Genomic DNA, 15,199 nt, shown 5'->3' on the forward strand with positions numbered 1-15,199 from the left:
TCTGGAAAGTGGGCTTTTGAGTAATTTTTGTTTACCTACATTTTTCTAGTTTTAAAATAAGAAAGAATAAATATTTTTTATAAAAAATGAGTTTTGGGCCTCCCCGGTGGTGCAGTAGGTTGAGCACAGTGCTGTGAAGCTGTCCGCAGCCTCTGCAGTGTGGATTCGATTCCTGGCTGGCCAGGGAGATGCCCACATGGCACGGCAGACCTCTCCTGTCGTGCCTGCTGTTCCCTCTTCAGCAGTGCTTTCAGTCTGTCTCCCTGTTCTGCTGTCTCTGGTGAATCCTCTCACCCTCCCGTGCCACTGGCCTGTACCCCAGCTATTGTATAAATAATAAATCTTTAAAAATAAATATATAAAAATGTCTATTTAAAAAAATAAATAAAAATGAGTTTCACTGCCTTTCTATAATTTTTAAATGAAATAATAACCACTTTCACACATATCATAAGAAGCAAATTAATCTCAAAAGAAAAGCTAACAGCTTTTCCACTGCAGAGTGTTCCTGCTAAAAAATTTTACTTCCTTCCTCCCCTGATTATCCCCTTATTTGGAGGGACAAGATGTATCTTGGTTACTCACAGAGCTGACTGATGTTGGCATTTTCCAGCAGGGTCACGTAGCCGGTAACGTTACTGGGAATGTGCACATCCCGGACTTCCTGAAGATCGCCAGCTCTCCTGCCCACAGCAACTGTCACCTGCTGTGGCATGTAGCTCTGGTCAGTGGAATCCACTGCAATGGATAGGTGCCTAAGCACAACATCTGGCTTCATTTTTAAACTGGAAAAAGACACAGAGAGCAGAAACTACAAATGTTTATATAGGATGAGAACTGGCAAGATGCAAAAGTCCCATCCCTATGATCTTATATTTGATATACTCAAAGACTGATTTTCCTACTGGCAGTTCACTTGAAATGCTGGCTATAAAATTTCAAAGTCTTATGGCCTTTCCAAGTCTCAAAGAAAATTTTTCAGTTTAATATTTTTCTTCTTGAGCCTCCCTAGTGGCGCAGGGGTTGAGTGCTGGGCTGCGAAGCTGCCTGCAGTCTCTGCAGCTCCGGTTCCATCCCCAGCCACCGGCGAGGGTCCCACATGGCGTGCAGACCTCTCCTGCCGAGCCCGCTGCTCCCCTTAGCAGTGTACCTCGGTCCTTCTGCCTGTTCTACTCCCTGCTCTGGCTCTGGTGAATTCTCTCACCCTCCTGCGCTTCTGACTGTACCCACTGCTCGTATAAATAAATAAATAAATCTTAAAAAAAACTTTTTTTTCTTCTTTCCTTATGAGCTATTAGCTATTAGTACGACAGGCAGGAAGTATAAAGTGAACATTCTAACAAGTGTCATTTAACTTGCAAAAAGCAAATTCTAAACTACACTCAAAGAATTAAGTATATTCTCTCATCTATAAATCAGATGGCTAAAGTTTATGAATATCCTCTATGAGAAATCAAGACAATCATTTCTGTTTTTATCAACTGAAGTTAGTCCATTCTCTGAAGGGATGAGAGAAAACTAAGATAGCCACTTCAGAATATCTGGAAATACTTGTACACTCTATCAATTTCCCTCCAAGAATCCTGACCATTCCATTCCTTCATCTAAACTCACCTACTCAATTGTGTACAGATTTTTTTTAATGCAGAGGAGACCTTAAAAAGTAAAATCACAACTGGTTGCCCCTTGCAATACTAATTTTCCTAAAAAAAAAAAAAGAAAGAAAGAAAACAATGAAAAAGATCTGAAATCTGTATCATACTATTAGTCAAATGCTTATCTTCTCCTTAAAATAACAAATAAAGAAGTTTTCCGGGCCTCCCCTGGTGGCACAGCAGTTGAGCGCTGGGCTGCAAAGCTGCCCGCAGCCTCTGCAGTGCCGGTTCCATCCCCGGCCACCGGCGAGGGTCCCACATGGCGCGCAGACCTCTCCTGCCGAACCCGCTGCTCCCCTCAGCAGTGTACCGCGGTCCTTCTGCCTGTTCTGTTCCCCACTCTGGCTCTGGTGAATTCTCTCACCCTCTCGCACTTCTGACTGTACCCAGTGCTTGTATAAATAAATCTTTAAAAAAATAAAAAAGAAGTTTAAAATAAAAAAAAAAGTTTTCCAAGTCTATGATCATATGAACCCATGATTTTATATGATTTCTTCTACTAAAAGCACCTTCACAAGTAGTCATTTACAAGAAAAAAAACTAAGTTCAGTAGAAAATATTCCAAAATTAAATGGGATAAGAGAAGGAAAACAGGTAATTTTCTTAGATTTTCACTCAAAAATTGATATTATACCACCCACCGGATCCAGTGTGAGCGGGCATTGCCATCTGACTGCCAGTAAGATGATGTTTCTCCATTTGTCATCTTATCAATGTCCGCAGGATTGGAAGAGGTTTCTATATAAGCATAGCACTTTGCTACTGACTTGAGTTTATCCATCTCTGGGCTTCTAGTTAGATCCCCAGGGCCTTCTGCAGAGAAAAACAGATTTTATTATATGACATCTCTTTCACAAAGGAAAAAAAAATCATTTAAAATATCTAAGAGAAGGGGCCTCCCTGCTGGCAGAGGCGTTAAAGTCTCAGCACTATCAAGCTATCGCCAGCTAATGCGACATGAGTTTCATCCTAAACCAAGGAACTAACCCACATGGCACAGCAGACCTCTCATCTCACCCACTGCTCCCCTCAGCAGTGTATTTCAGTGGATCCACCTGTTCTGCTCCCCACTCTGTCTCTGGTGAATCCTCTCACCCCCTGCACCTCTGGCCTACACCCCAGTTCTTGTGTGCATAAATAAATAAAATCTTTTAAAAATCTTTACTGAAGGTCTTTAAAATCTCCTTTTATAGGCTCCAAATAAAGCAGATATTGGCCAAGAATTGCTTTATTAGTTCATTACAGTGCAATACTTAAATCACTGATATATTTACAACTATACTGAGAGAAGAAAATGATGTCTTATAGTTTGAATTTACATTTCTTTAATTATGAGTGAGATTTTCTAAGCTATTTGTAAGTCACTTGTGTTTTTGAGTATGACTTGGTCCTACCCTCATCCATTTCCTAGTGGGTCACTAGTTTTATTAATTTGTATACCTTATATGCACTATATAATGTATATGTACAGACATATAATAGGTAATATTTACTGATGGCTTACTGTGAATCAGGCACTTCTCTATATCCTTTCTATGTATTAACTCATTAAGAGATGAGGAAACCAAGGCATCAAGATTTAAGATAGAATCAGAGATAGCAAAAAAGCTCAGGGAGTCATGATTACAGTTGACCCCTGAACAACATGAGGGTTAGGGGCTCCAATGCCTCCTCCCAGTTGAAAATCCAGATATAACATTGACTCCCCTAAAACCCGACTAGTCAATCCTTGATATCCTCAGAGGGCTAGTTTCAGGACCACCGCAGACACCAAAGTCCTCGAATGTTCAAGTCCCTCTAATCACCCCTCCTGAATAAATGCTCCGGCATCTGTGGATTCAACCAACCCACAGCCACATATGGTTGAATCCCTGAACACACAATGGGCAGAGAGGAAAAGATCCACATGTAAGCTAACCCTCAAAGTTCAAACCCATGTTGTTCAAGAGTCAACTGTCTTTTTGTTCCCTATACTGTCATGTCTTTTGATTCCGTTTGTATCTTTTACTGTACAGAGCTTTAAATTTTCATACAGTCTAATTTATTTTTTTAATTTTTTTATTTTTAAACAATATTTGCTTCCCCCCACCCCCTCAGATTGAGTCCCCATAGAATTTCCTTCCCCAAGGTACCCGTGTACCATCATCACAGTCCCCTGTGCTCCTCCCTTCCTCCCTCTGATACCTCTCCCTCCTCCTCCCCTGCAGGATGTCTCTGATTTATAATTGTCTTGTAAAGTCTAATTTATGATAGTTTCTGGGTTTTCTTTTCCATGTCTGGATTTTTATAAAGTAGAACTATTTTCTTCTTGCACTCTTCTTTTTAACAATCCTCTTTTTATTTGAACTTTTTGATCCAGCTGAAATTTATTTTAATGAATGGAAAGGGTTAATGGGTCATTTTACTTTTTTCTCCAAATGACTAACCACTTGTTGGCTAATTCACGTTTCCATCCTGATTTGTAATGTTGACTTTATCTGGTACTACATTCCCACATGTACTTGGGTCTATTATGTTCAAGGCACTTGTCTATTCACATTATCCTGTTTGTTGCCATCACTAAACAAGTGGTTTCCTTTATTTATTCAACAAATACTCATAGTATATGTACTATGTGACAGGCCCAGTTGCAGGTGCTAATGATAAGGAAGCAAACAAGACAGACAAAATGCAAGTAAGTGATAATACTACTAACTTCAGATAATGTTAAGCGCTGTTTGGATCATTAAGCATGCAAAAGTGATAGTGACCAGAAGGTGGGGAAGGGTAGAGGTTAGAGCATTAATTCGACAGGGAGTATTGAAGAAAGGCCTCCATGAAATGTCATCTTCAGGTAGGGAGGGACAGAAGGAGGGATAGATCCCATTCTTATGCTACAATTGGTCACTATCATATTTTCAGAAATAAAGGCAAAAAGAAGGGTTGACTCATAGTGTAATTACTATGTTTAGGGAAAATGAGATTTTCAGGAACCACCTCCCTTACCCACCACAAATATACATACCTTTTTCTTTTTGTACCAGTTGATCCAGAGATTCCTTTAGCACTGAAGCCCTCATAGTGCTCATGGTACTGCAGTGGTCCAACATGGGGTAGGGGATGGCCAGTCCAGAGGCCCGATTGCGGTGCAAGAAGCGTAGAATCCCTGACGAGTGCACATCCAGGCCTTCCTTTGACTCTGCAAATATGTCTATGAAACCTAAGCAGACAAATACCCATTTTAGTAGTTGAGGAACCCACCACAATAGTTTCCATATCCCCTGCCTGGTGTCCTATCTGAATGGCTGAATTAAAAGCAACCATTAAAAATCTTCCTTGAGGGCCTTCCTTGGTGGCACAGGCGGTTGAACGCAGCGCTGTGAAACTGTCCACAGCCTCTGTAGCACTGGTTGGATCCCCGCCTGCCGGCAAGAATCCCACATGACGCGGCAGACCTCTCCTTTCTCGCCCGCTGGTCCCCTCAGCAGTGTGTTTTAGTCAGTCTGCCTATTCTGTTCCCCACTCTGTCTCTGGTGAATCCTCTAACCTTCCCGCGCATCTGGCCTGTACCCGGGTTCTTGTATGCATGAATAAATAAATCTTTATTAAAAAAAAAAATCACACACACAAAAAAAATCTTCCTTGATATTTCCAGCTTTAATCATTTAAAAATCTAAACAAAATATTAGAGGAAACAAATCACTGGTAAGCTCAATTTAATATCTAGTTTTATTTTAGAGTAATAAAATTTTAGAAGACTTAGGATAATGATTACCTTTTTTCAATCCAATCTTTAAAAAATGTGAAAGCACTAAAATATTAACTAGAAGTTTTAAAAGAAGTCTTACATATAGAATATGGACAGGGAATAAAATTTATTGCATTAGAGAGTAAAGCATAACTGCTTTTACACTAAGCTACAAAACAATGATGCTAATATGATCACTACCCTTACCACAATTTCCAATGATACAATGACATTTTATAGTTTATAAGGCACTTCCAATTATCATTCTCATTCGGTCCTCACAATAAAGGGGGTTAGGGTGGAGACCAGGTAGGCACCAAAGGTACTTGTATCTACCCCTTTTTCCAACTAAGGAAAATGAGGTTTAATAAACCAAGACAACAAAAATGGGGGGCTGGGAACCCTCACACTCCCTGCAAGTTCTCCTTCCACCACTCCAGTTCTCTCTCTCTAGCATGACTCCCCTGTCTGTCCAGCCCTCTGGCTTCAACATCTGTCTGTTCAGGCTCTGGCTTCAACATCTCCCACTCATTACCTATTTAGATTAAATGGTCCCTTGGAGGCCTGTGGTCTGCCATTAACCTGAGAATCTTACAAAAACACAAAACAGACCACTGTCTACCCCCATTTAAAACTCCTTCATGGTTCCTCCTAAACTACATTAGTAGGTGTCCACAACTTAGAGGCATGTGGGGTCCAGTGAAGAGAAGATATACATGAGTCATTCCTGGAGTGCAGATACATTTGTAAGTTTGATGGGATTTTTTTTCCTTTCTAATGAATCATAAAATATAGAACAAAAGTATACACATACTACAACTGTACCACTTGATGAACTTTCACATACTGAATACAACCATGTAAGCAGCACCTAGAGGAAGACTCCAGATGTCCCAAGGGAAACTGTTGTTAAGTGTAATCCAAACAGACTAATTAGAACAGAATGAAACTGCATTAATTTTTAAGATAAACCATGAAGCTGAGGAGAAATTTTGTACGTGAAGCAAATTATTTTGACTATACCACAACACAAACCTGGAGACACAGGTATGATTTCCAAAGACACAAAAGTCTATCACCCTTTGCCCTCTTTTAACAGTTTTTTTTCCCTATAGCAGACTCCCACAGTAATACCCAAACCTTGCATTTTGACACTGCTAATGCCACACTGATTTACTCAGAACCCATGTGAGAAAAGACTGATTCCTATAAAGGAATTTTTTTTTTCATATGCTGAAACAAGCAACAAATTCTATTTCAGTAAAGGCGTTGTCTCTCTTTTAAACACTAAACACCAAAAGGAACAAGTTTCAGACTGGGTTAGAAAGAAGGTCTAGGAAACTGTGAAATCCCACCACAGAGGCAGTCTCATTTCATGTTTATCACAAGACTATGACAAAAACCATTCTTTCAAGTTTGATGTTGATAGAAAATTTTGAGTAGAAAGGCCTAGATTACAACCCTGCCATGTAAGCTTCTTGGAATCTGAAGCCTGAGGTTTCTAAACCTCATCTCCCACTCTCTCTGCATCTGTTGGTGGAATCCCTGGTCTTTATACCTTTGCCCTCCGACCAAAAAGTCTCTTTGACGTGTCCAAAAAGAGACTTCTGTAACCATCCATATGCTGGTAATGCAAAAGTAGGAATAATAAGTAAACGTCCAGACATAAATTAAAAATTCAGGGGCCTCCCTGGAGGTGCAAGTGGTTAAGACGCAGCACTATGAAACTATCCAAAGCCACTGCAGCATGAGTTCGATCCCCAGCCTCGGAGGTGACCCACATGGCGCAGCAGACCTCTCCTGTCCTGCCTGCTGCTCCCCAGTGTATTTCAGTAGATCTTCCTGTTTTGCTCCCCACTCTCTCTGCTAAATCCTCTTACCCCTGCCCCGCCCTACATCTCTGGTCTGTACCCCAGCTCTTGTATGCATAAATAAATAAATCTTAAAAAAAAAAAAAACAACTCAAAGCATCATTTTAACTACCGTGAGAGTTGGAAAAAGTTAATATGTACAGGCTATATTGTTCTACTAAAGTCACACAATTAAAGACAATTTGAGAAAGAGTAGAACTAACTGTATGTTCTTGATTCAGATACAGAAACCATTCTTCCCTAGCTCAGTACATTCTCAGTAATAAGCCAGAGGTCAAAGGTAATCAGATTTATATTTATCTATCTATCAAATGCATTTTGCCTCCATTGCTGCCCTAGTGAGGCACTATATTAAGTATTTAGACACCAAGTGCATAAAGCAGCAAAAGTTCTTAAGAAAAATAAACTAAGATTGAAAGAATTTTTTTAAGATTTATTTTATTTATTTATGTATACAAGAGCTGGGGTGTAGGCCGGGGGGTGGGGCGGTGTGAGAGGAGTCACCAAAGACAGAGTGGGGAGCAGTCACAGGCAGACTGACTGAAATACGCTGCTGAGAGGTACAGTGGGTAAGACAGGAAAGGTAGGGCCCTGAAAGCATTTTTTTCCTTTTCAAACTCGGTTGTTTTCTTGCAGGAAAAAAAAGGGTAATTTCATTATGATTCTGTCTTCTGTGTCCCCAAAAGAGACCATACAAAAACATCACCAAAGTTTTTCCACAATATTAAAGAACTGTTTCGTAAATACAAGCTATTTTACTTTTACTTAAATTTCAGACTGAGAGCTTTCCAAAAAACCCAAAAATACACTGACTTGCATGCATCAAAAAATGTGCTATTATGAGGACAGAGAAGAAATAAAAGGTCCCTGGCCTCATGGAGCTGACAGTATAAGAATAGACATTTAACAAACAATTAAATAAACACCTAATTACCATTATAACATTTTAAAAAAGAAATTCAACATGATAAGAAACATCCAATAGGGGCTTGGGAAGGCTTCTTGAGAGAGTGAAATAAAGACAGTCACTAGGGAAAGTAATCTCATGACTAAGGTTCACAAAAATGGTGAACCTTTTCAACCATCACTGTATTGGAAAACAAAAAAAAATGATTACACTGAACACTAAATTCAGATCATGTGCCTAATGAAGACTGTTGGAGAAGGCCATTAATTTCAAGGTGCCCATCAGCTTGCCTAATTACAACCTGTGGAACAGCAAAGCTTATTTTGGCTCTAAAAGCACTCTCAACACTCAGCATTCAGGTGACAGCCTTACCTGGAACAAGCGAACAAGCCTGCAGCTGTCTCATGATGTAGCTCAGCTCCCCCTGGAGATTAGCTCCACTGGAATTCTTGAGGGCTTCCAACATGTTCTCAGCATCAACTGTACCATCTCCCTCAGCATCAAATTGGGCAAAGGCCTATAAGATAACAGATGCAAGAACATCAGATCTATTCCAAATCTTGAAAATATTAGATAGATAGATAGACAGAAAATGTATATATTTCAATCTTGAAAAATACATATTCTTACGATTCTCAAGAGAGCAATTTGTTGTTGCTCTGGGAAAAGTTTATATATATGTGTGTGTGTGTGTGTATATATATATATATATATATATATATATATATATACAATTTATATATATATATTTCAAAGAAGAAATAAATTCAGGACAGTAACTCACTGTGCTCTTCAGAATGTATGTATACAAGAATTACTACATGTATACACAATTTTATTATCTCTTTCAAGAACATAATGCCCTCTCCTGTCTTGCCTGCTGCTCCTCTTAGCAATGTATGTCAGTAAATCTGCCTGTTCTGCTCCCCACTCTGTCTCTGGTGAATCCTTTCACCCCCTCCCCTACACCTCTGGCCTACACCCAAGTTCTTCTACAAAGACACAAAAGATGTAGCAATTCCACTCCTAGGTATCCACCAGAAGAATATGAAAACACCAATTCAGAGGGATATAAGCACTCCCATGTTCACTGCAGCACTACTTTACAATAGCCAAGTTAAGGAAACTACCTAAATGCACAAGGAAGATGAGGGATTAAGATGTGGTATACATACACAATGGAATGCTAACAAAAGATTAAAAAAAGATTAAATCTTCCCATTCCAAAAACAAGGATGGAACTGCAGGGGATAGTGCTAAGTGAAATAAGTCAGAAGGAGAAAGACAAATATCACATGATTTCACCTATATGTGAAATACAGAGAAACAAAAGAAAGGGTAGTCAAAATCAAGCCAATAACAAACCTTAGAAATATGTGGGTAAAATTAAGGATACCCAAGGGCTAGGAAATCACCATCAATATGACTCCAGTTAATGTCCCAAAACTGAAAGGCATGAATTTTGAAATTGAAGATGCTGTATACCCTCCCTACACAAGGATAAAAGCATATCATCATGAAATTTCATAATACTAAGAGGAATAATAATTTTCAACTTCCACAGAGAAGATTGTTTCCACATGAAAGTTCAAGAATCAGAATAGGACTGATTCAGCAGCTACAATGGAAACCATAAGGCAAGTGGAACAGTGCCTTCCACATTACGGGGAGACTCTAACCTAGAAGTCAAAAGCCAAAATATCACCAACTGCAAGAGAGTTTAACAGAGTCATTCTTATACATGTAAGGTTATCAAATAATGAACAACTTAATGCTCCCTTTTTTTTTTAAAGATTTATTTATTTTATGCATACAACAGCTGGAGTACAGGCCAGAGGTGTGTGGGGGTGAGAGGATTCACCAGAAACAGAGCAGGGAACAGAACAGGCAGACTGACAAAATACACTGCTGAGGGAAGCAGCGGGCATGACAGGAGAGGTCTCCTGAACCATGTGGGACCCTCACAGGTCGGCCGGGATTGAACTGGTGCTGCAGAGGATGCAGACAGCTTCACAGCGAGGCGCTCAACTGCCTGCACCACCAGGGGAGGTCCAATGCTCCCTTATTAAAAAAGCTACTAAAGATGTGGCTACCAGAATGAATATGCCAAAAGAGAGAGAGAGATCCAGATCAAACCAAGAAAGAAAATAATACTTAGGACAATGACGTTCCCAAGAAGATACCTGCAGAGCCAACCTATAGAATACCATGCACATACTGAAGCAATGAGAAAACTCTGGGAAACAGGGCCTCCCCGGTGGCGCAGCGGTTGAGCACTGGGTTACAAAGCTGCCCGCAGCCTCTGCAGCGCGGGTTAGATACCTGGCTGCTGGGCGAGGGTCCCACATGGCGCGCAGACCTCTCCTGCCACCCGCTGCTCCCCTCAGCAGTGCACTTCGGTCCTTCTGCCTGTTCTGCTCCCCAGTCTGGCTCTGGTGAATTCTCTCACCCTCCCAGCTTCTGACTGTAACCCGGTGCTTGCATAAATAAATAAATCTTAAAAAAAAGAAAAAAAAGGAAACTCTGGGAAACAGAGCTAAGAGAAGAAGAAAGCAATAGAACACACATGTTTGAACATAATGAATGTCTGTATTAGAAGAGATTTAACTGGCAGAGAATCTGGGGTTAAATTAAAGACAAAAAGACAAAAAAGTTAAGCAAAAAGTACCAATTCAATCATTAACTCCAGAGAATATAAAAAGGTGCTTAAGAAATATAATTATGGGGCCTCCCCGGTGGCGCAGCAGTTGAGCGCTGGGTTGGGAAGCTGCCCGCAGCCTCTGCAGTGCTGGTTCGATCCCCGGCTGCTCCCCGGCCACCGGAGGAGGGTCCCACATGGCGCGCAGACCTCTCCTGCCACCCGCTGCTCCCCTCAGCAGTGTACTTTGGTCCTTCTGCCTGCTCTGCTCCCTGCTGTGGCTCTGGTGAATTCTCTCACCCTCCCGCGCTTCTGACTGTACCCAGTGCTTGTATAAATAAATAAATAAATAAATAAATAAATCTTTAAAAAAAAAAAGAAATATAATTATGGCAATCATGAAATAATATATGGCTCAGCTATGTATATAATTTGCATAATCATAACAATGCAAGCATCAAGAGTAAGTTAAACCAAATCGAAATAAGTACAGAGAGATCAAGAGATGTGTAGGTCTGGGCAAGGATAGGAGGATGAAATAAAAGTTTCATCTACGGTGGGAATAAAATCAATAAAACTGGAAACTCATAAAGAAGCAATATAAAGATGTTATTTGTTGATATACAGGTAAGTACTAAAGAATCAGAGTTGAAAAGAAATTACTCTTGGGAAGTGAGACAGTAGGATAGAAGACCAGGTGACTATTGTTTCGTTAATATCTCATGACTTACATAAAAATAAAAATGAAAAATATTAAAGTGTGTACACCGGAAGCATAGGATGGACTAGACAAGTAGTTCTAAATTTTTTTTTTAAGTAGTCGAATACTTCCTCCTTCTACATAAAATTTTCTACACACTGGATATATATCAACCATAAAAGATTTCTGGAACAACTGAGTAAATTTGAATATCAACTGGTTATTTTTTTTTTTTAACTAGGTTTTTTTTTTAAAGATTTATTTATTTATTTATACAAGCACTGGGTACAGTCAGAAGCGCGGGAGGGTGAGAGAATTCGCCAGAGCGGGGAGCAAGCAGGCAGAAGGACCGAAGTACACTGCTGAGGGGAGCAGCGGGCGGCAGGAGAGGTCTGCGCGCCATGTGGGACCCTCCTCCGGTGGCCTGGCCGGGAGCAGCCGGGGATGGAACCGGCACTGCAGAGGCTGTGGGCAGCTTCGCAACCCAGCGCTCAACCGCTGCGCCACCGGGGAGGCCCTCAACTGGTTATTAAACAAAAATGAATTGACAAGGAAAAATGAAGTTCATTCACTGAAAAAAGTAGGATACAAAGAGCATTTTTTTAAAGATTTATTTATTTATGCATACAAGAACTGAGGTACAGGCCAAAGGTGCTGGGGGGTGAGATGATTTACCAGAGACAGAGTGGGGAGCAGAACAGGCAGACTGACTGAAATACACTGCTGAGGGGAGCAGCGGGCAAGACAGGAGAGGTCTGCTGCACCATGTGGATATCTCCCTGGCTGGTTGGGGATTGAACTTGTGCTATAGAGGTTGCAAATAGCTTCACAGTGTTGTGCTTAACCCCTTGCGCCACCAGGGAGGTCCACTATACAAAGAATATTAAAGTATAATCCCATGTCAGTTCTGGGTAAAAGGCAAATATGACTTTCCACATTAGTACAAAAAAATGCATAAAAAAGACCTAAAAGAATATTAAGAGGCTAATAGTGTTAATATGATTATCTACCTATGTTGCTTTTGTAATAATAAAGAGGAAGTTTTAAATATTAAAAAAATTAAATAGTAATCCTAATGTAAAAGTGTCACCCTTGAGGTCCTACAGTGTAAATACTATACTATCAGATAATAGCTACTTAGCAACTTTTTCATAGTTCAACTTATTGAGAAAATAACATTTGTATCACTCAAGGTCTGAGAGGATTAGTACAAACGTAATCCATTCGTTTAAGGACGACATGGTTTGGGCAGCTCTGAGTTAATATTTAAGTCCTAGCTAAATTATAAGCACTGTACATGTTATCATTTATTCCTCCTGACAGTAACCATACTTACTATTAACTGTTCCATTTTATAGTTGTACAGAGAGGTCAGATAACTTGCCTAAGGATGCACAGCTAGTATCTAAATCCAAAGCTCCAAAGTTCATATTCTGGAGACCTCTTTTAGCTCCATCTCTCTATCTCTTACCTCCATTTGTAAAAGTTGCTCTCAGCACCTTCTGCCCATTTTAACTCAATACTAACCTTAAAACTAAGGCTTTCTCTAATAGCAAGGTAGCACTCAAGTCTTACTTCCTCCCAAATTTCCGCACTGCAGGTGCCATCTGCATCTCGAGTGTTTCCACACAACTCTGCAGCTTCTGCTGACAAAAATTCTATGTATGCAAGGCTATAATAAAGTCAATGACATTTTGCTATTTTTTTAAAGATTCATTTTTTTTTAATGCATACAAGTACAGGTCAGAGGTGTGGGGAGGTGAGAGGATTCACCAGAGACAGAGTGGGGAACAAAACAGGCAGATTGATCGAAGTACACTGCTGAGAGGAGCAGCAGGCGAGACTAGAGAGGTCTGCTGCTCCATGTGGGTAGCTCCCTGGCTGGGGATTGAACTTGTGCTGCAGTGGCTGGGGATAGCGTCATAACCCCTTGCGCCACCAGAGAGGCCCCATTTTTGCTATTTTTAACACTGTTAATCTATCAATAGTTAATGAATGAATACAATAATTTTCAAACAAAGACCTTTTTTGGAGAAGTGTTGCTGACAGTTTTTCCAAGTAAATATGTAACTTCCTAACACTCAGAAATTTTCCTTGAAAAAAAAGGCTTTAAAATCTAATAATCAACATCGTTTTTTTTTTTCTCAAGACTTCACAGAACCCAATTTACTTGTTCATGGAATCTTTGGATCCTCACTTATTCGGTGTGCAAATATCTGTTAAGCAGTCATGACACACCTAACCCTTTGCTTGGCTTGTGGATATTAAGATGAACAGGGCAGATCCCTTGCCTCAATAACCTAAGAGCCTAAAAGATCTGTAAACCACCAGATCTGACGGGTGTAATAATTGTGATAGTTAGAACAGAAGTAACAATATAGTAACTATGATGGCTAATATTTTGAGCATTTACCCTGTACCAGGCAGAGTTCTAAGCCCTTCACCTGAATCAACTCATAAACTTACAACAACCCTAAAGGTAGATAGTACACTTTTTATGGTGAGTGACAGAGTTTAAGCATTTTGTTCAAGCATCGTTAGTGCTGGTAAATGAAGGAGCTTGGGTTTGAATTTTGGTATTATTTGGGACCCTACACTATCAAGCACCCTGCCATGAGATAACAGACACTTCTAGAAGCCAGTAGCCCAGGGGGAGGAGGGGTGTTTAGGAAAAACCGCCCTGAGAAAACAACCCTTGAACTGAGCTTTAATGACTAACTAGGAGCTCACAAGTATATGAAGAAGGGGAGGTCATCCTGGGTAGAAGAGACAGAGCATGGCAGAGTGTGAGAACTGTAACCTGCTTGGTGTGGTGGAAGGGAGGCAGGGTGGGAAATGAAGAGATAGACAGAGGTCAGAATAGAGACTGCCGGGCCAAGAAGGCTGAGACGCTCAGATCTTACTATATGGGTGCCAAGGGCCACTGGAAAATATTAGAGGTGGAGAGGGCTCATCACCCCACTGGAATGGACCTACATGTCTTAAAGTACACACCCATGTACTTCTTGAACCCCTTCTTCTCCAGCATCTCTGTGACATACGTTGGTGATAGCAAGCCCATGTATTCTGGCCAGTTCTGACAGCAATATCTTTCCTCTTGATGATGAATGGAAACCTGCTCCCCTGAAGTTACTGCCTGTGAGGTATTCAGAAGCCATCTGCACCCTCTGGTGCAGATCACTGGAAACAGCGATCAGGTCTTCTGAGTTTCCCCAAACTCTCCATTCCTTCCATCAGTTCTCTGTCTGGTATAGTTTCAGCCTCATTCCCATCCAGCTTGTCCCTCTGGGTCCCCTCTAGTTTGACAATAAACTTCAGAGCAGGCTTCTCAAGTTTTATTGGGTGATCCACTCTAAGAAATATATTATGTATCCTAAACGTAATTCAAATAAAAGTTCTGTGAAATAATGTAATGCATTCTCTTATCATTGTGCTCTGACTTTTTTTTTTTTTTTTGTGGGACCCTCACCTGCAGCCGGGGAACAAACCAGCGCTGCAGAGGCTGCGGGCAACAGGGGAGGCCCCTCTGATATTTTCTATTCCATTTTATTGTTTCATTATTTAATACCTACTTTAAAAAGTTTGAACTCACTGCCTTGGAATGTGGTGGCCAAAATTCAACTCAAGACTCTACATCTAGTCTAAAAATGCAAAGTAAAGCAAGTCTACCTTCGCCTCTCTAAAAACAGAGCAACACCCCT

At 40.5% G+C, this 15,199-nt stretch overlaps 1 protein-coding gene across 2 annotated transcripts in view; it reads right to left on the reverse strand.

Moving 5' to 3' along the window:
* Positions 1 to 15,199, reverse strand: part of ZZEF1 (zinc finger ZZ-type and EF-hand domain containing 1) — a gene marked incomplete at both ends in the record, with an annotated part of 109,391 nt that overhangs the window by 83,666 nt on the left and 10,526 nt on the right. For both annotated transcript variants that reach the window (XM_084236826.1, XM_084236827.1), the window contains 4 exons: positions 586 to 785; positions 2,297 to 2,468; positions 4,660 to 4,854; positions 8,533 to 8,677. In XM_084236826.1, the coding sequence (XP_084092952.1) occupies positions 586 to 785; positions 2,297 to 2,468; positions 4,660 to 4,854; positions 8,533 to 8,677 (712 nt within the window). The remainder of the gene's footprint in view (positions 1 to 585; positions 786 to 2,296; positions 2,469 to 4,659; positions 4,855 to 8,532; positions 8,678 to 15,199) is intronic.

This window comes from Talpa europaea (genome assembly GCF_964194135.1).
Source record: "Talpa europaea genome assembly, chromosome: 7".
In the NCBI taxonomy this organism is placed as follows: Eukaryota; Metazoa; Chordata; class Mammalia; order Eulipotyphla; family Talpidae; genus Talpa; species Talpa europaea.